Source organism: Numenius arquata, chromosome 2 (assembly GCF_964106895.1).
Source record: "Numenius arquata chromosome 2, bNumArq3.hap1.1, whole genome shotgun sequence".
Taxonomy (NCBI): Eukaryota; Metazoa; Chordata; class Aves; order Charadriiformes; family Scolopacidae; genus Numenius; species Numenius arquata.
Window position 1 is genome coordinate 57,044,587 of NC_133577.1, and position 21,993 is coordinate 57,066,579.

The window sequence follows — 21,993 nt, forward strand, 5'->3', positions numbered from 1 at the left end:
CTGAGAAACATGAAACTCTTCTGATGATTTCTTTTAGAGAAAATGCTACATTTTTATATATATATGCCTTATAGTGTAACACGGCTGAAGATGAATAATTTAGGTATGACAGTCACTGACTCAGACTATCTCTGGCTCTGCAGCTGTGTTGTAATAATTTTAGAAATACTTCTCAGATTTTTTCCCTGCATCACATAAGTCTTATTCTGACCAAATCTCACAGATTTCATAAGAGTACTTTGTCTCCACCCATATTTCCATTACAACAATTTCTGTATAGCCTCTCTTGTAAGTCTGTTCCACTGATCTAACAAAACGGGCTGGCCTGTTGCTTCCTGATAGTCTTGATCACTCAGGACTTACTAATTTATTTATTTTCACTAAATGTGGTAATCACTTTACAGTGCCTTTAGAAGACTTAAGGGAAAAAAACCCCGTGCTTCAGTCCCATTGGAAATCAATCCCAGACTTCCAGTCTCAATCACAGCCACTAGGCTATGTACTGGAGACACCCAAAAAGTAGTCTGCATCCAACGGGTGGGCCAGGCAGAAGCTCTCTCAGCACATGGCATGGATAGACACCTGCATAGGAAGCTCTTGCTTAACCATCAGCTTCAACCTCTAGGGCTTTCCAATCTTTCTAGGTGGATCCTTGTTCCACCTACACCAGTGGAAGTCAATCCCTGCCTTAAACAGCTCATCCCATGGAGGAGGAACAAGTCCAGAATTAAAGCAGGACCATAAGTTCAGTGACACCATAGTTGGTCTCAGAGACCAAATTTACCACATATGCAACACACAGCTTGTCCAAACCCACATGTTAACTCCACTGTGCTGCACTTGGTTGTGGCATGGATGCCATGCCGAGGTTTTATTTGATGCTTTAGAGTCCTGACTGCTTGAGGAAGAAACTGTGTCCTGACTTTCTTAACCTGAGACTGCAATACTGGTGTTTCAGACCTAAGCTAAGGGCTGCCATATCCTGCAGGGCACTGCTGGTGCACTAGGCAGGGCTTGGGCTCAGGAGTCCACCCTGTCCATAATGCAGATCTGCCAAAAGAGATGGACAAACACCTTAGGACACATACAGCATGCTTGTGTGTTTCCGATGACCACTCTCCACCCTCCACATCCATGGCCACACACAAGAAAATAATTTACCTTATCTAAAAAGCATCTATCCCTGCTCTTACATACCACTTTAATATTAGTGCAGAGGGGTCTTACGAAGGAACCTGATCAGCCTCAAAACTGGGGTAGCAGGATTTTTTTTTTCTTCTTGACTGACTTGAACTGTGATTAAGTTATGCTTTAGTAGCTCAGAATAAAAAATTAATTAATTAGAAAGTAAGATATATAAGTAACAATGGAGAAAACCACATGTGATTCAGACCTGTATTAACAGTATTGAAACAGAAAATAGAAGGATTAACCATGACAGGGACGTATATCTCAACCTTGGAGGGGAGGAAAGAAAACAAAGAATTGCCCAATTAGCGGACGTGGGCCTCAGCCTTGAAAGAACACTTCGCAGGCAAACGGGAACATCCCGACCGGTAACAGGAAAGATAACAAGAAGCTTTACGACCCCTGTCAGACCACTCAGAAGACAAACAGAACATCCTGATCGACTACAGGAAGATAGCAAGAGGCTTTACGGCCTCTATCAGCAAAACAATCAATGGGAACCGGCTCAGTGACTGTGGAACTTACTCCCTGAAACGCCCCCCCAAAGAAAAACATCAGGAGAAGATACACACATGCCTGGAGGAGGAGACTTATTATAATGAGGCCCCGGAAATAATTAACATAGTCACACCTATTCTTAGAACTAATTGTATTAGTCCATCCCATAGTTTGCATATGTATGATTTACCTTATAAATAACTATGGGTTCAGCATAAGGGTGTGCAAGTTTGGAGGAGCGATCCCCCTTGCACCCGGCGCCGCAATAAACATACCTGCTTTATAACTCTCTGCGAGTTGTAGGGTTTGTTTTCGCGCGTCAGTATCAGCTAGAAAAAACTTTCCAAACTAGAGGTAGGCAAAATGACAATATACTCCACAGTCAAAAACTGGTAGACTAAATCTAATGTTACCTTTCTGCTATATTGTTAAAATGTTTGAAAAGCTTTACATTTAATTTGACAGCCTGAGGTTTTTTCTGTTTATTCTGCAACAGCTAGAACTCTAGTTTCAATCTATTTTTGTGCCAGGATAGACAGGACTTGTTGATAATGGGGACACAAAACCCACAGGAGGGCTTGGTCTTTGTAGGGTAGGTACATGATCCTAATGCATACAGAAAACTGTGGAGTTAGGGTTGCTGGGTTCTTTTTTTCTCTTCGACAAACAACTAGAAAATATAAAACCAGGTAGTCATAGGTCATTATGTCTGCTTGATTATATATGTAAAAGTAAAGAAATGCCAAGTAACTGCAGTGTTTACCGGGATAAGGCTATGTCTTCCATAGTGATTCTGACAAAAGGACTTTGATAATGCCATTAAAGGGCTTTTTGATAGCCTCAAACAAGAGTTGGGTGAACACAAGGCTCATACCCTTAAACCTCCCGCAGTCCAATAAAAATTTACTGGTTTGGCTATTTCTTCATTGGTTCCAGTGGAATTACCATGATTTATCGCCCACCAAGTTGTCTGTAATGATCCTTTAACTACCTGGTTTGTTGTCTTCATTCAAAAGCATGCCTGACTTGGTGTAGTTGCAAATTTGCCTCCATAAATAGCTTTCCTGGTTAACAATTTCTCTTACCACATTAGAATACAACAGGTTTCTCTTCCTTCCTGGAGGATCTTCCCAGTCATGGAGGTGAGAAATGTCAGAGCTAGCTCTGAGCAGGCTGACACAGCTATGATACAAGACAAAGATAGCAGTTTTCATCCTAGAACCAGTAATGTGGCTTTGCAATCAAACCAGACTCCCAGGGGCCTGTCTGCCTCTCTGTTTGGTGAAACCTTGCCTTCAGAGCAGGAGAAACTAAAAGGGAGAATGTCCTTATTTCTTCTCTATTGTGAGAGGCAAGGGGATAAAAAACTTTTGGAAAATGCCACTCAGTTGGCCACCTATTTCATTTTTTGTATGCCCTAGCCAGTTGCATGTTGAAGAACAAGTTATTCCCTTGAAGAAGCTTCTACCTGTTGTTCACAGGAGAGTGCTTAGACTTGCACACAAGAAGCATTGTGTTTTGACAACGTAGGCAAATGGTATAGCCTTGGAGTTGGGAGTATACTGAACCAGAGGCTCGTTTAATACCACCTGTGGCAGCACTTATGCTATTATTGATTCAGGATTGTTATGAAGAATGATGTTAAGTCTTATTTGTTTGAAAAAGCTCGCTTTACCAAGTTCCATCTGGTGTAAATATCTGGACATGAATCATCAGATCTGAGCAGAATCTCATTTCTAGTCTGACATCAATTATCAACACACCTTTGATAAAACATTACCTCCCGGGAAAATCAAGCAAGAGGTGCAAAAGATGCTGTCATCAAAAAACCTGTAATATAAAAAAACAATGTACAGAAATAAGTACCCAAACAACAGAAGTAAAAGGGAAATGATGTTAGTGTGAGTCACCTGACCGAGTCTATATGTTTAGCACAGGTCAGGAGAATTTCTAGAACTGCCAATATATTTATTCAATGTTAAAACACTATTTGCAGAAGGAGAAAAACACACCATGGTTTTCTCTGCATAAAATTCCTGGCATTTCTGGAACTTGGATTTTTCTTTAATTACTTCCAGACCTAGATGCAATATTGATATCACCTGTACTGGAGAATCTTTCATTCCTGTTCCCTTATAACGGACACTGCTTCCCCGTATCTGCTGGGACTTCATAACCAGAGATGTGATTGTAAAAGACAACATCTAAATGTGCTGGTCATTGTCTTTAAGCAATACAAAGCAAACAACTCTTTCCGCAAGGCTAGGATATGAAGAACTTGCTGCCAGTGAGTATCACATCAACACTTCCCTTTCCTGTTCTTGCACTTAAGAGGGCAGATGGTAGAAGAAAGGTCAGAAGACCACTTAATATGGAGAGTCCCTCTCTTCAGCCCTCTGCTTTGCTGCTTTCTCAGATAAAAGTGGTAGATTTTCTTTACATTAGTGCAGTGCTGAGGAAGTTTAAGATTAGGAAAGAAAGCTAGTTTCCTAGTTTTAGGCTTGTGGACAGGACCACAGGGAGCAGAGATACTCTTCAGAAAAGAAAGTAAAATGGCTGTAGTTATGGAGACAAAACCTGCAGCGATCTTACTAGGCATGTTTGCTTCCATTGCAAAGGTACATCATGAGAGCTGCCAAAGAAATATCACACTTAAAGTATTTTTTTTCCCAGTAATGACTGTTGGAAGCATCCTTTATTAAAGTTTCCCTCTGGACTAGGCTGTCTGTGGAAAGCTGTAAATTTGCAATTTTTCAGTACCGTATTTCAAGGCTTACTGGAGGTTCCTTAAACAAGGAAGGAAATCTAAATCCACATAGTATAAATGCAGTGGTCATTCGGATAAAAATGCCCACACATGAACACAAAAAAAAAAAAAAAATCAAAGAAACTTAAACAGCTATCACTTTATTGCATCAGAGTAATTTTACTCAAACCCAATACTGAGATGTGCTGCAAAATTAATACATTACTTTCTTTTGTTTGCAATCCATTTTGATTGTTTATTGTGTTCCAGCGAAACCCCAGAGTCGTTGTGCAGTTCTTGTTCAGACAGTGCTCACTAACTGCCCTGGGGCTCTCACCTGAGTGTGGGACCCAGTCTGGAACAAAGAGCTCTGGTCATGAACCATGCAGCAAAGGCCATCAGAGCTACTGAGCAAGTGTAACTCAATTAGCCATTTAGAGCTGTACGACTAAATACTGAGCAAGAGGACTTGAAATAAAGTCAGTGAAAAATGGAAGAAGAGCTTATTGTGGATTTCTTCATTTTAATTTTTCAATCATAATAAAATATATTACATTTGAAAAATTTTGGCTAGTCTTACTGTCAGTATAGAAAGGGAGTAAGAGCAAGAGGGTAGGGGAGTTCCCCCAAATTTTGAAAACCTTTCCCCCTATAGTTTCAGATGAGGAGAGAAAGAGGATAGGGTAAAGCAAATTAACAGTCAATGTTTCAAAGATAATTTTGAACTCCCAAAATGTAAACTAGATGTTGAAGTCAGTAATTAGACCCCTGTTGTGCTTAGAAAAACTGAAGCATAGCCAGAGTCAGGAAAATGCCTCGTTCCTTTTTTTTACATACAGGTTTCCTCACTCTCCTCTGAGGTTATTGCACCAGGAAGAATTTCTTTTTTGTTGGCAGTATCTGGTTCTTTCCTTGTTGATCTTTCTGTGTTTTTAATATTTGTTATCTCCTTGCCATCTGGTTTGAAGCGTTTCATTATTAAAACACAGAGCACTATGTATAAGAGACAGCATCCTGCTCGTAGTCCTGCAATGAGGCCAAGATAAACATTTCTAGGAAAAAAAGTGACAGAATATGTTTATATTAATAAAGCTACCCACTTCTGAGCAGAACCATGTAAGATATCAGATACACTTCGGCAAAACCATCTATTCTCAGCCACATATTTTTCCACATTTTGAGAAATAACAAACAGAAAGCAGTCTCATTGTTTTTAGCTCCAGGCAGGTTCCAATCGTATCCTATCCTCCTAGCAGAAGTGTCTCCTGTCTGAAGAGTGCCCCCATTCAGCAGACAATATTTCAGGGCTGGGACAGGAGATGCTGCACAAGCCAGTCCTCCCAACCTCCCCGCCAAGCCCCTCACCGGCAGCACTCAGTGCTCCTGGCCACAGCTCTCCATGCACCAGCAGTCATCTGGGTCCCATCTCCCTGTGGATTTTGTGAGCTGGCTTTTACATTAGGAAGCAAAGAAATGAGAAATGAGGGAGGGTGTCTTCAGTACTACACTTACTCCACGGTTGTTCAGTCTCCCACAAAGCCAAAGCGTCGCAGAGTTATTCGGTGCACTAAGGCTTCAATAAAAGAACTAATTCTGGCAATGTAAGAGAGTGTACTGAAATGTCCTGTGTCAGGCTGGATCGAAATTCTTTGGCTTACTTAATCTACTAAGGTCTAGTCAAAATTAGGAGTTTTGGTGCTTTTAGAATCCTAATCAGTCTATTGACAATTGTCATGTGCAAAGTATACCTTGGTCTGCCTCAGAAACCAAATTCCCAACCCTTTACCAAAGATTTCAGCTTACCTGAATGTGTTCGTGTCATATACCCGGCAAGATCCAGTTCTCCCACAGTTTTTTGTCCCCCATTTCAAGCAGGTCTCATCGATCAAGGCACCAAAATAAATAGGGGCTGGGAGTCCTCCTGCAAAGAAAATTCTTATTACAGTATCTCAGACATGAAGATATCAGAATTTAATGTCTTGGTAAAGAAATGAGGAAATGAATCTCAGGGTTTCTGAGTAATGGCTGCATAAAATGGGACTAAACATCCAGCTCCAGCTTTTAGATTCCAAGATTTGTGAAAATATTTAAGCAAGTACCTTAAGGGAATTGAAAGGATGGGAGATTAGAGCATTAATATATTCAGCAAGGGAAATGTTAGTAGTTCTACTTTAATGGCATTTTTATTAGAATTATAACTTCTGTTGTTTAAAGATATAGTATAACCAACATTCCTTTTTCAGTCCCCAGTGGGGAATTACGTGCCATGACATACTAATATTTATGTATAATAATGTATCTGCTCAGGTATTACAAAACAGTTTGTCATTAAAAACAGTTAGCTGAGTGCAAAGGGCTGAAATTAAGCACTCGCTCAAAACCAACCAGGTAATAAGTGCATTACTTATGTAGTACTGAAAGAATTCTTTTTAGACAGTCATAATGCTTTAATATAACCAGTAAGCTGTCTCAGGGATAATGTGCCGTTTTGTGAAGAAAACTATCTCATAAAAACAGAAGATTGATTCTCTGCAGCATTCAGCTAAAATACTGAGATTAGGAGCGAGAGAGATCCAAATGACTACTTGGGCTTGTCTGCACAGGGAAGATCTCAAAAATCAAGCAAGAAAGTGAAGATAGGGCAAGGTTTGTTAGAAGCAGGGCAGACTACATGTCTGAAGACTGAAATGATTATTTATTGCAGCCAAACACAAGAAAGAAAATAATAGATAGAATACAAGGTAGCTCTAAGTGAAAAACCGTCAGTGAAAGGGAGCATAGGTGTTAGGGATATCCAGACTGATCAAGCTAAGGTAGTTGTGTCCACAAATTTAAAAAACAAAACAAAACAAAACAAAACAAAAAAACCCCAAAAGATACAATAGCGTTTCCTTCCTCTGCCTGGTTCCTTTGCTGCGTAGTAAAAATTCATAATCATAATACATTATTACATACCAGGAAACATGTAGCAAGCTCCTCCAAATATTTTGAAATGCATAGTCGCTTACAAAGAAAAATTTTGAAAAATTTCTTTTGTTCTCATCTAACGCAAGGACATTGCATTGGCTAGCTTTGGTCTGTCTCTTTGGCTTCCTACTTGAATTCCACAAAGAAATGAAGTTTTACCTAGTACTCTACCAACTAAAGTTTCAATCCCAACAGCAAAGGATTTCAGGTCTGGTGAAACAGATCTAAAAAGGAAACAAAAATAGTATATTGTTTTGGGGAACAATAGAATAATGTAGCTATAGCCATCCTGTGAACATCTGCATGTGGCCCATTGCAAGCATATTGTGGCTTACCTAGCATGACCCACCCAAACCCTGATTGAAAACATTCATCAAAGTTAAAGTTCAGATGTAGAGCCTCTTTCCATTGACATCAGTGGATGAAATAAAAGGGAGAATCTACAGAACCTGATCTTGAACCCAAGGAGAACAGATTGTAAAGAGTTTTGGGAGAGGATGCATGGGAAAATTAAAGTGAACCAACTAAAAGCAGGCACCTCATGTCCATAAGTTAAGCTCCAAGAAGCTGCCTTGCTTTAGAAGGAGCTGTAGTGTGCAGTGGTGAACAGGTGAACAAGGGTGTGCAGTCCTTGCTAGCCACATGCAGGTAAAACCCACCTCTGCCTCTAGCATTTTAGAAAGAGACAGCAAATGGGAGTTACCTGGCTGCAAAAGTACTTTGTTCCCATCAGTGGAGAAAAAACCTGTATCCATCAGATGAACTGGAAGAATTCACAAAAAGCAGAGGGGAGTACTGAGCTGGCACCAGTGCAGGGGGAAGACTTGCTATGGCCAGCCTGTTTCCTGAACTGGAGTTTATACACCAGTGTATCATCTTTTCAGCATTAATATGAAAGGCTTCTCTGAAAACTCTGCCCAGCAGTTAGCTTTGTTCATAATCCAGGCATGCGGTAAGAATAGAAACATTGCAGAAGAATCAGCAGTTTAGTGAAGAGAGTTATCTAGTCATGCACACTAACTACCAATTCACCCATGAGCATAAGTGGAAAGAAACTTCCAGGCGAAAGGCACATATATTTTCTTCCGAATATAAAATAGAGGTGCTGCTTTACAAGTGAAGGAATAAAAACTAAAAATTATTGCTGCTGATAGTTCTGTTTATACCAGATATTGACAAAAAAAGGGAATATCAAAATGGACTATCAGACTTCTCACAACACAGAAAACATTCTGAGGCAACAAACTTAACAAAGGTGAATGTTTTTCTCCTGAGTAATGTGAACAGCATGGTCCCCTCGGATATGGCTTAGCACTGCATCTTATTTTAAGTTCATTGCTCTGTTAAAAACATCCCTGCCATTAGAAATGAAAACTAATGTTCAGGATCAGCTTAAGGCCCACCCATTTCATCACCAAAGTATCTACTCAGCCTTAAGCTGGAATTAAATTGGTGTACAGGCATTTTGCTGTGCCTCTGAACAGAGCTGGATTTCAGAGTACAGGCAAAGACTCGGGGCCCCACTTTGATCAGCGTGCCATTCCTCACAATAGGAATGAAATACCTCGATACCATATTCTGATGCTCTTTACCTAGGTTTATGGTCAAGGAAAGGTAAAGTATTTCACCTAAACATAATCATGTACGTAGGAGTGCCTCCTAAGGCAAAAATAAATGCACATGCAGTCTGTAATGCTAAAAAGTAGGGAAATGCTTTGGTACAGCTTTCTCTTTGGCATTGTCCCAGAACTGCAGAGGAATTGCCAAGCCCATGCACTTGCCCTTCCACACAGCTGCAATTGTGAAACACCTGAAAGAAGAAGATGAGAAGAAGAATTCCTTTAACCAGAATTCAGTGGCACAAAACTACTTTAGTAGCTAGATTTTTTTTCACTTCCCATAACAAACAGGCTGTTGTTTATGCCAAAAGAATCTCCCTAATCATCCTTGCAAACTGATGGCCAAGTTCATTGGCATGCTCCAGCCACTCTGAGCTGCTCCAGAGACACAAAGCAACTGTGACTCTAGTTTCAGCCATGCCGTGGCTAGAACAGAAGGTGCTCTGTGTACTCTTAAAATAAGCTAAAGCTATAAAATTCAGACATGAACTATTATCTGGCCATTCTGCTCAGGAATCCTATGAAGTAGATGAGTAACCATAAAAATACAGAAGTGGACTCCACAATGCAATCATGCATATCTATCATTTGTATCTAAAACAGCAATTTGGTGCTGGGTTGAGAGCACACTGTTTCATAGCCTTTGAAGTTAGCAGGAGACGTGGGGTTGAAAGCTAATTTCCCTGAAGTGAAGCATGACAATATTGCTGGGATGTATGTGTATAAGTCTGAAAAAGTTGCCTGTCTTTTTCAGTATTGTTACATGGAGACAATTCTGCTTCTGCCAGAAGGCATGACCATTTGCACACACTTCTGCAAACCTATTGATTTTAATGGTCTTGCCGAGGCAGGATTGTTTGAGTTCCTGGAAATGGCTTTGCTCCTAATACACTGAACAAAATGGCCAGATAGATATTTACAGGACCTCTTGGCTGTACAATTTAGAGTCATGGCTTGCTTTCCTGAGCTATAGCAGCTCAGGAAAGCAGGCAACTCCAGTATGATATGTGAAACCAGCACTAACAATTTTATACAGGTGTGCTGCACGTGAGTTGACACCATGGGATTTTGCTAGTATAACAACCAGACTAGTAAATATTTTCTAAAGCAAACCCCTCTTAGCTGTGTTGTACCTATGCAGTAAGAGATCTACTGAGAAACTTAAAGGCAAATTTATGGTCGTCTTGCTGAGAAGAAATCATTAAAAAAATCAAAATAAAAGCATTCAAGAAATGTAAGTCAAGAGTCTGAGGTTTTCTTGTCATCCTGAATAGCTTACTTACCTCACCGCAACTATTTTAAAACGCTCCCTGCAACATTGCGCTCACTCAGTTTTTACTACAAGGTTAAACCGTAGAAAGTGGATATCTGTGTCTAGAGGATTACTTAAGTGCAAAGCCAAAAAATTAATAGATGAAGAAGTCTAGCTATATCTATAATCATGTCTCCACCTATATATTTACCATATTCTTTCCTGTCCCGGTTGATGACTTACACCCTGCAAAGCAGGCTGTCATGTAAGTGATCCCATTATCCCCACACACAGGGTCCCACTGATCCGTCTTGCAGCCACAGTCAGCATTGCAACTGGCCATGAAATTGGTTTTGGGAGAGGAAAGATGTTTTAATCTGGAGGAAACCAGAAAGCAATAAAAGAGGTATTTAGTCAAATTACATAGTCGAACAAAATATCAGGGAGTAGGAAGGAAAAATATGTAGAAAGTGAAGCAATCAACATAGACAAGTATCTGCTACCATCCAATAGACAAATTGTCGTATGGAGACTAAGCTCATTTCAGCTAAATCAAAGCTGTCTTGAGATTTTTCATCAAACATTAACATTTTTTAACATTCTGTTTCTGAAAAGGCAGGAACCTTGCAAACTAGGTATTCTTGGCTGGAAAGGAATACTTCGTATTACTTTTTCATTTGAAAGCTTAACCCAAGAAAAAGAAAATCATACCTAAAATCTCTTATTCCCTGTAGAGTGCCCATGCTTTTCCTTAGCAATAGATATACCATATCTGGGTGCATGAAGTGGTGATATAAAACTACATACAGCAGCAAGATGACCTTGTCATATTTTTTACTGGATCAGAGCTGGCTAGTGGCAATGAAAGTTGTGTGAGACTCAGTGGGAAGTGCTGCTTCTGTCTTGACTCTGATGATGTTCAGCAGCAGCCCTGTACCTGGGACAGGCTTGAGCCCCATTTCTTACCAGAGCACATTTCTTGTTGTGTATTATCATGGACTTTCATAGCTTCCACCTTTCTTTCTTTTTTACATTTCTGTAAGAAACCTCAAACTCAGGCCCCAGTGAGCTAAACTAAGCAGATGATAACTAGCATTGAGAATTTGAAAAGTGGCCAGTGACCCTGAGGGCATGGTAACAGGGCTCAGTTTTCAGAAAGTGGGAGGAATCCACCATCTACAAATCACCCCTGCTTTGATAAAGAACAAGTGCTCAGAATTTGCCTTTTCTTCCTCTCTACCCCTCAATCCAATACACACCTCAAGGGGCCTACATTTCTCCTAAATTTTTTAGAAGGGAAAATAACTGGGGGGCATAGCCCTTGTTAGGCTGTTGCTCATCTTCAAAATACAAATTGTTCTACAGCTAAAACAGTATGTGACTTGCTTAACCAGAACAATCCTAGCACATGCTAAATCCTCCAGTCGCAGTTCTTCTGGAGAAGCTGTAATTTCTCTTTCAGTATTTGCTGTCTTGATGTTTCTGCTTATTTTTAATTCACTCTACAGTACCAGATGTTGCGCTCAACCACAGTTACCTCCCCTGCACAAACCCCTGACATCATTTATGTAACTAACCTCAAAGCTGAACTGGGTGTCAGGTTTTCCAGGACAACTTAGATATTTCCCTGAATGTAGGCTCAGTTTCAAAAAAACAGAGGACTGAGTTTCTGTCTGAAGTGAAAATCTAGCAAGCCCTGCTGGATTCAGTTTAATCCCTTTAAAATCCCTTGAAATTTGTTGGACCAGACTGAGCTACATTTAAACAGTAGGCAATTGTGGCATTCTGTTGGGATCAGCAAAATGTTCTTAAAAAAGCATGACCATAGTCCTGGTAAGGGAGGGGGAACGTCTGTTTGGGCAGCACACACTCCTGACATGACGACTTTCTACCTCACAGCTGAGAAAATGGACGTGGGCAGGTCAGCAGCTCCAGAAACCAAGGCAGGCCGGTAACTCTCCATTCAGATTGATAACTACTGATCTAGAAGACTGTCCCTTCTAGAGGCAAAGCCGCTGGGGGGCTATGGGGAAGCTACTTCCAACACTCTTTTTACTTCCCATTCTCTACATGGTAGCATGAGAACAGCTTTATATTGAAGTTTTGAAATTCAATATAAACATTTCAATTGCCTGTGATAAATTTTGTACTAATTAGTGAATTGCCAGAATATGGAGGTATATTCTCAATATCCAGCAGTAAACAATTTAGAAAAAGAAATGTCCAGTTTAAATGAAATTCGAAAAACAAAATTGGAGTATTCTACCCATCCCCAACACTAGGTTATCATTTCAGCCTGACAGGTATACCTCAAAATCTGGGGTTTTCTTGTGTGTGTCACCAGCAAGGGAGCAGTAAAATTATATAATCACAGTAGCTCCACTGTAGCTGAAACCACATTGATTGACACTAGCAGATGACCTAATATACATCAATTTCAATGAAAAATCGTTGCCTTCGAATGGACATATACAGATTTTTTTTAATGCAAAAGATATAGAAATATTCTACAGTAAATCAACAGAGAAGCCAAATTTCATAATCATCCAAATAAAAATAAAAATGTTTCCTAGAGGAAAAGGTTTATATTGCAGATGAGATAACAAAGCCAGATCAGATTAGATTGTGAGTAGAGGAATACAGGTGCTTGCACTATGTTATGCATGGAGTAGGGTGCAACCATGACACAACCAACAAAAACCCATGGGGATACAAACCCTGAGTAGGGCGCTGTCAAGCCAGCTACTTGGAGCACCTCACAACTGCACGTGAAGTACAAGAGGTTTAACAAATACGCTACTATAAAGGTGATGCATGCGAACTTTGCCATTTCAGTTATGTGAAGTTTGAATTTCTTGATCAGAAAGCCTCCCAGAAACATCCCCAGGATTGTGATGGGTAAAAGTATCACACCTGCAAATAGAAGGTTACAAAACTGTTAACTGCTGTCCCTTGCATTGACTGTTTTTCAAGTAAATACCTGGTTCCAAAATATAGTAGTTCCAAAAGTAGTTTCCAAAATATCAAATACTGATTTATTTTCCAGACTGATCCTTTTGAGGTTCTAAGAATTTTTATTACCCTTAAGTAATTTTACTTACTTCCTCATTTTCTTTCAAGTCATGTTATGACTTCAAAAAGCTTAGTTCCTCGATATTCCCTACCTTTTTATTATACTGTTGTTTGCATGCATACTGATGTAATAAAACCTATATAGGTGCCTGTTAGAAACTGGAGTAAATGAGATAAATGTCTCAGCTTATGGGTACTTCTTCATTTAAAATAAAACATTAAACTTCCTGATAGTTAAAAAGAAAAAAAAAATCTCTGAAACAGAACATGAAAGGAAACAGCATCTTGCATTGGAGAGTGAATCATAGAAAGAATTACATTGAGATTTAATCCATTCAGCTTTTCACAAACTCCAGCCCTAATACTTACATGCTAAATAAAGAGCTTTTACAAGGTTTTATTGTGAGGGGTTTGCCATTCTCTGTGTGGATTTTTTGATTTTGTGTTTTGTTCATGTTGTTTTTGCAAAATTTTCCCTGCATCCAAAACAAAATAGGAAAAATAAAGTTCTTCCCACATTAGTACTTGACCCACAGCAAAGCAAGCTGCCTTCAGATTAAAGTCATGGAATATCAGTTCTGCAATGTTTTCAAATACCCTGATTTTCTTGCCAGGTTATGAGACCATATTAATCACCATAAGATTAATATAATTTCAGCATTCTTTTGTAGAGCATTACAAAGAACTTATTTTTGAGGGAACTGGCAAATAGAAAAAGAGCTTTGAGCTGAATGAACTGACTCAAAATTTTACATTTTTGTTTCTTGTTGCTTATAAAATTTGCGTTTGTAATCAAAACTGAAGAACATTTATACTGAGATGTTATTCTGCAAAGGAAAATCACATATTTCATCAGACATTTTCTAAATTAAAAGTTTCTTTCTCTTAGTTGTTACTTAGTTGCAGTTTGTGTGGGTTTTGTTCACAAAAGCAGACACATTCATAATCCAGATCTCACTCGTTGAAATAAACTTCAGCCAAAAAAATAATCCACCCAGTTCTAATAATCCTCTATCTCACTAAATGAGGAACACCAGGAAAACCAACATTAAAATTAACATCCATTTTCAAAATAAATTATGAAAATTAATAAATCACTACATAATTTTTTTTAACCAAAAAAAAGTTCATAGAAACTCCTCCTAAAAAGGGAGGCAAAATAACAAAGAAAAGCTTCCTCATTGACATTGGGATTTAAAAGGAGGACAGGTACCTACCAATTAGAAAAATGGCCTTTGCCACTGATACATTAAATTGCTGCTCCATAAACTTTGTCTCAAAGGTTATCATCCCAACAAGAGAATTATACTGCAGAATAGTGAGGAAGATGTACACCAGGAAAACTGGATTTCCAAACATCTTCTTCAGAGCTGGGAGGAAATCTGCAATGGAGAGGTATATGCTGTACACCATGCTAAACGTAGAGAAGAGTTGTTTTGACATACTTTAGATAATAGAACTAACTTTGAGTTAACTACTGGCCCTACTGCAGACTAGAGCTCTTTGCCTATCAAAATATATGCTTGTCCAAGTGAGATTTTCCTCATTGCCAGCACATGACTTAAAGAAGCAGGAAGGCTGAATGGCATGGTGGATGCTGGACAAGGAATCAGAAATCCTTTTACTATTTTCTTGTGTGCAATACAGGACTGTTCAGCAAGGGCACTAAGGCTTGCGACACTGATCCTCAAACCCTGTACAGGAGAGAGCCCCCAGGGGACCATTAAGACTCTGTAATGTACCGAGTGAAAAGTTTGGTACCTAAAGCAGGAGCCTTCACAAACCTCACAAGAGCCCTGCATGAGAGTGATATTCAGAGAAAGGGAGTACCTGACCCAGCAAAAGGCTGAAACCTTTCCTGAGACCCTTGGCTAGAGTATCTAAGTCCAAAAAATCAAAGTGAAGACAAAAACTTGCATTTAGCCTGTGGTCTGGCTGTTAGCACACTTACCTAAAATATGAGAGCTTAAAACACTTCTCTGGGAAGGGCCCTTGCTACTACAGATAGTACATGCATATATACATATGTATAAAAGCCCTGGGGAACTGAGTCCAGCAATGGGTGGCTGTGTCTGACATTGCCTATAGGAGGTTAATTTAGCATTACTGAGCTCATACACAGGAGCCATGACTTCAGCAAAACCCCTGCAACTGGTCTTGTAGTACTTAGCTCCATGTTTCCCTCCCAAATGTTGGCCCCAGTGTAACTGGGGGCCTAGTTACATGATCATAAAATCATGCCTAGCCTTCATGATCATAAAATCATAGCTGTAACACATCGTACAACAACTACCATGCTGAACTGGGAATCTCTGGTGCTCAGCATGAGCTTTTTCCAGCTGTGTGACACAGAGAACACATCCTTAGCATGTAATTACGATACTACAAATTACGGCATTTTTGTCCACCATTTGCACTGCAGAAATGTGCGTTTTGCTGAGGGCTGTGCAAATCCATGCTCAGCTCAGGGTGAACCCATGAGAGAGAATTCACATATAAACATATGGGAAATGATATTTCACCTTTTACTGCCTCTGAGAACTTTATCTGTGGCTGAACTGGGGAGTCTATTTTACAGTCCTCTCCTTGAACAGACAAATGACTGATCTTCAGTTTTTCATTCTCTCCTTCTTTTGTTAAGGAGTGAGGCAGAAACCAGAAAGGCAATGAAGCAATGAAGTTGACTGCTCCACAGATGAGCAATCCAAGCCACCAGGCACCAACCCAACGGGTATCCTTAGGATTTATACTGATGGTATCTATAAAATAGAGAAAGACAGGAAAATAGATTAAATCTCATGCAGAGCAATTAAACTATTTCTTTTTAATTTAACTAATGATTCTATAGGTATCCTTATATATTCTTTAAAAATCAGAATAGAGTTGATTTATGTTTCACATGAAGAATTGAAATGCAGCTTGTATCGAACCAGTCCCATGCAGTCAAAAATACTTGTATACATTTAGACCCATGTAGCATATTAAGGCATGGACCCCAGTGCGAGATGCAACCAGAATCGTTTAGTACAACAAACACGCAGTTTATATAGTACTAAGTATCCTCTTTCCCAGACAACACGCCCCTGCAACCCCCAACTGCCAGACAGGCGGAATTCCCGTCAATCAGTAGGGTCCTTAGGCGCTATTTGTGAGTCCTCCCTTGCCAGTGTTCCTGCTTCTTCTATTCCTTCCTGTGGCCTTGCTTCTTCCACAATCCTGTTCACTCACAGACCCATGGTTGCATTTCCTTGTCACAATCTTCCAACACTTTCTGCAGGAACGAGTAACAGCAAGAGGGCCCTTCACCCCCAGAAAACAACACCTCTTTCTCTACTTCCCACTGCATCCTCATTCTTCCCTCCCCAAACCCAGCAATTGTTCCTTGAAGTTCCTCAAATTTTCCCTGGGATTAGAGACTGAAAGAGATTTTAACAATGAAATGAGTTTTCGTATGAATCTCTGCCTCATGCTTTTTAAAAAAACATAATTTTTGCCAAGTGTTGAAAGTGTCCATGAGCAAAGGTCTTTCAGGGTTCCCTCAATGCAGGGATGGCCTTTAATTTGCTCACTTGTTCTCAGCTGCTTAGCAAGAGTGCAACAAGTGCGTGTATGAGCATAAAAGGAGGTACGACATATTTCTGCAGCAGAGGTGGGGGTCTTGCATCAAGGGCCATTCCAGTCACACTACAGTGTTACAGATATTAAAATGTCCAGCTTTTGAGCAGGAAAAACTCCCTAGAGAGCTCCTCTTTTTGGAGTAGTAAGCTGGGAAGGTGCTTCTTAGCTTGCAGGCTCCTGCCAACCTCTCAGTTGGTGCACCACCTCACGGTCTCTTACCAATATCCACAATGCCAATATCGACCCAGAGGCTGGCACAGAAAGATCCAAGCAGGAAGCCCAGGGTTGGCCCAAACATGCCCGAGGATCTCACCAGGCCTGTAAGAGAAAGGAGGCATCAGGAGAGAGTTAGCAAAATGCCACATGGACAAGCATGGCCACTCCTCTGTGGGCAAGGAATGGAGAGGGGAAGGAGGAGGCAGAAGAGGGGCACCGGCTGTTGGGAGATGTCTAGTAGGAAGCTTCTGACCAGCAAGAAAATAAGCCGTAAGCTGCAAACACACTCGGTGTGGTGTGGAAGCAGGCATCTTGACCCGCATAGGGCTTTGCTGAAGCAAGCGGGGTCTCACTGGTGTCTTGGAGGGAATAGGCAGAAAGAGAATAACATGGCAATGGTTGTTCATCCTTCCTCCTCCCTGCTGCTCTGATTTTTGTAGTTGCATCATTGAGCTTGCAGTGGTTAACTAATGAACATACAACTCTAGACCCATTGGAGGTATCATAAATCTACCCGCAACTCTATTTACAGCATGCATGATGTTCTGTGATTCTAGAAGTCAGGACTTTCCCCTGTACAGGTCCCTCATTTAATTTTAAGTAGCAGTAGTTGATCTGATGATGTGCATATAAGAAGGCACATCTTTGCAGTTTGGAGTCACATTATCATGACAGGGACAATAAAAGTGCGTGGACATGGAATTAGGTACAGGACCCTGAGAATATTTTCAGTAGGCAAGAAGGAGATATGTGTGCCTGTGTGTGAATCTTTAGACAAATTTAGACATTAGACAGAATCTTTATTGATTCATTCAGCACCAGAATGAGCAAATCAGCTAACTGATTTAGCCAGGCCAGGCTGGATGGGGCTTTGAGCAACCTGGTCTAGTGGGAGGTGTCCCTGCCCATGGCAGGGGGGTTGGAACTAAATAATCTTTAAGGTCCTTTCCAACCTAAACCATTCTATAATTCTATGATTCTAACTGTTGTGTTAATACGTACTTATGTGGCTGTAAAAAAAAAAAAGTCAAGATATCCAGTGATCAAGTAATGGCCTCTTTAAAATCAGCTTGCAATTTTGCTACTGGCCTCACTGAGGCTTCCATTTCCCACTCTGTCTCTGCTTACAAGGAGACAATATGGGATCAGAAGAAGGGATGCCCCCAGGAGCAAATGAATAAGCTGTGAAGGCTAGCAGAAACCTAGGAAACTAGGACTGACTGGGTATGTAAACACAGCACAACAGACTTTTGGTGACCACTGCTGGCAATCAACATAAAATAAAAATATCCTCAAAATAATTTGAGTATAAGTCCTCATTTTCCCTTGTCACTTGTGTTGATCTGTTGAAGTTTAGTGATAGGGGGTAAAAGTTTCCAAAAAAAGTTCAATGATTGAGATTCCTAAATTCTAGCATGGAACTGACAGTTGGGAGCTGTTTGAAGTTGCATAAGGCTTAATTTTATTAGAAAAAAATGAATTCTTGATCAAGTGCCTATTAGTTCTTGCCCATGTTCAGCTTTACGTTCTGTAAATCCTACTGTGTTGTTCTACTATAGAGATTTTTCTCCTGTCAGTTTTGCAAATTCTCTTCTGAATACAGTAATTAATCAGCTTATGATCAAGGACTTCTATAACAAATTCTTAGAGCATAATTTAACCGTATGGTTTTTTTGGTTTTGCTTCATTACTCCAATTGCATACTGCTTTCATTTAGTTCTCTCATTTTACTTCATTGGAAGATCCGGCCTTTTAAATATTGTTCTGATCCTTCCAAAGTGACTGACTTCTGCAGAGTCACAATTTTGACAGTAAAAGCCAGGAATTAGCTTTTTATCAGTGAATCTAAAGCAGAACTTACTACTCAGAAATACACAAGATCATCTCCAAACTTCAAGTACTCAGTGGCAAATTTCTAAAATAAACAGATAAAAACCATCACACTCATACCAATGGCCTTGTATATCGTATGCAGTATATTTCTTTAAGATACCATAAACTACCAGTTAAACTAAGAAGCATATGTGCAATAATTTCGCATATATATAGTTTTAAAATTAAATTTCATACTTGCATACTCTTTAAATTCAATAACTTCACTAAGATAATATGTTTGTATTGTGATAAAACCAAATAAGTTCACTCTGATACTTTCTTATATTTTCCTTTGTAATAGTGTTTGTAATTAATAAATAGACTAAACTGCAAACAGCAAATCATGCAGACTTACCAGTTAATCAGCTGCTGCATATTGACATAGTTCAACCAACCCTTGTATTGATGAGTAATTTAGCATGTAACAGGTATTAACATACATTGGCCTCAGATATGTTTATGTTGAAGCCATGGTTTCAGTAGTTAGAAGATTATATGCTAGTGCTCAACTAAGTGATGAAATTTCATTCACTCAGTCTGTAATAAAGTTAACCACTACAGCAAAGTACCATCCTCTATTAAATTCTGTAAGATGGCTTAAAAAATAGGCTAATTTTTCCTTTTCTGTTCCTTCCTATGGAAACTCTGGTTTTATTGCTGTCAAAAGTATTTTAATGTTGTATTCCACTGACACAATAAAAAGCTGTCTCTGCCTCAAAATAAGTTACGTTCTTATTCAACAAAACATGTAAGGCCAGGAGAAAAAGGAGAGACAGGAAAGTGAGGTCAAATAATGAGATCAGTGGTCAAAATTCAACAGGAAGACTTAAGTTTTTTCATTAGAGGACTTTTTTCTTATTTTACAAAAATGCTGATCATAAATTGATTCAGTCAATTGATTAAAAAGTATGATATAGAAAAGAATTAATGTTGGTCAAGAAATTAAATTTCAGCTCTGTGAAAAAGACTGTATTTCAACATACACTTTTTTTTTGCAAATTGGGTCAGTCCATCAAAATATGAAAGTATTTTAGTGGAATAAGAGACTGAACTTTACTATTCAGAATGTTAAAATGAAACATTTTAATATCCTGTAAACAAAATACTTTGTTTCAGTTGCATGACCCAAACAAATTTTAATTTTGATTGATTCCATACTATTCCCTCTGCCAGCTCTATATTTTTAATCTCACTACCCCCATAGCTCTCAACCTGTCACAATCTCTCCCAGATCAGATTCTGACAAGAAAAAAAATTGAGCTGAACTTTTTAAAATACCTTTAATCAGAAGCTCATAGGTGATTACAAATATTTTGGATAACTGCTAAGTGGAACTTTTGTTTTCATCAGCTCCCTTCACAATACTTCTGTTTTCTTCAATCTGCAGATTTCCTCACCCCCAAATGAAGACATTTGCAATGGCCTTACCTTGTAGCATTACTCACTGAGCTTGTCCTCAAACTCTGTCTTACTACCTCTATGACCAGTTCAACTTCACTAAGTTTACTTCAGGCAGCAGTTTTGAGCTCCCTCAACCACACAAACACTCAATGCTATTACATAAGTTTGGCAATAAATGAATTAGCTTGGGTGTAAGTCTTTCTGTCTTGGGCAATAGGTTATCTTCTATCAAAGCAACAACAAAATCTCAATTAGAAGGGATTTGTTACAACACACTGGCAAGGGTTTGGTTTTTCCTTTAGTGACTTTAAAAAGCTTTCATCAGGAAGTGAAACCAGGTAAAAGCTTCTGCAACCTGTTTACATTACTGTGATTAAGGATAATTCTCTTATCTGTGGAACAGCGATTAGGAAGAATTTATTCTCTGAAGCTGTGGTACTGAAGATGGTATCCCACATAAAACAGATACGACTTTGGAGAAGCGAGTATTTGATTATGCTTCCCTTCTTCACAGAGAAAACTGGCACATGTAGCAGCAGCCACTTGGGGAAAGCAAAAGGAGCGTTGGGGAAATATCCTTCAAAAATAAATATGAGATCTTTTTTGCACTGCTTTTTTGTCTTTGTATGACTCAAAATTATCCAGAATAGAGCAGATAGATTTTTTGGTAGTATTTGCTTGGCTAGAGAAATGTTAAAGAAAAGAATGTTTAGCATAAAATCACTCATTTGCATATTACCTATGTAAAATGCTGAGTTTTCTTCTTTAGAAAAATCATCAATATATGAAAACCCCAGTGGCATAACTGGTGCTTCCCCAATTCCACGTAAAAGGTTCCCCATCAACACAAAGAGCCACAGATAGGAATTCGTTGTTTTCTCACATCCTGCAGGCCGTAAACATTTACATTTCTGTGAACATAATTCTGACAATACTTTACTGCAACAGAAAAATAACATAAAATACATTTTTTAAAAAATCATTACAGGGTGGGTTTGTATATATCATGGTTTCTAACAGGGGTTTTACTGCTTTCCAGTAAAAGAGGGTGTATACAATGGGGACAAGCAGAAGAAGGGAACCCAGCATCAGAGCTTTTGCTTACCAAAACTTTTCATTGCGCTGGGTGTTTCTGTAGCATCTGTGACTGGATGGCGCACAGACGATGCTGGGGAGCAAGCTGATACACTCGTAGAGGAGTTGTCCACAGTAACAGTTACCCTTTCATAATTATAACTGGAAAACAACTATGTAAAATACAACTGACACATGAAAGAATCTGCTTTACAGGAAGCGTTTGTGAGCCTTGTATTCATCCATGTTCATTCGTATTAAGTGAAGGCAAAGTGGAGGGGCAGCCCATTTCCAGTGCTTTTGCTTAAAAAAACATAGGTACCTTCCTACCTTTTTCAAAATGCTCTGACCATTCTAACACCAGTATTTTCTTAAGCTGAAGAGCAAAAAAGCTGCTTGCAGAGCTTAAGAAATCATTCTTTTGACTGAAGGACAGAGGCGGAGTCCATCCATATCTGTCTACATAC

At 39.4% G+C, this 21,993-nt stretch overlaps 1 protein-coding gene across 1 annotated transcript in view; it reads right to left on the reverse strand.

The window, feature by feature from the left end:
- Positions 1–5,261: 5,261 nt before the first annotated feature.
- Positions 5,262–21,993, reverse strand: part of LOC141474381 (solute carrier organic anion transporter family member 1C1-like) — a 29,149-nt gene continuing 12,417 nt past the window's right edge. Inside the window, exons 5-15 of the mRNA XM_074162260.1 lie at positions 21,558–21,688; positions 21,192–21,338; positions 17,180–17,278; positions 15,865–16,101; positions 14,560–14,724; positions 12,988–13,183; positions 10,482–10,647; positions 9,028–9,209; positions 7,559–7,623; positions 6,236–6,353; positions 5,262–5,484 (exon numbers count right to left, since the gene is read on the reverse strand). Coding sequence (XP_074018361.1) covers positions 5,262–5,484; positions 6,236–6,353; positions 7,559–7,623; positions 9,028–9,209; positions 10,482–10,647; positions 12,988–13,183; positions 14,560–14,724; positions 15,865–16,101; positions 17,180–17,278; positions 21,192–21,338; positions 21,558–21,688 — 1,729 coding nt within the window. The remainder of the gene's footprint in view (positions 5,485–6,235; positions 6,354–7,558; positions 7,624–9,027; positions 9,210–10,481; positions 10,648–12,987; positions 13,184–14,559; positions 14,725–15,864; positions 16,102–17,179; positions 17,279–21,191; positions 21,339–21,557; positions 21,689–21,993) is intronic.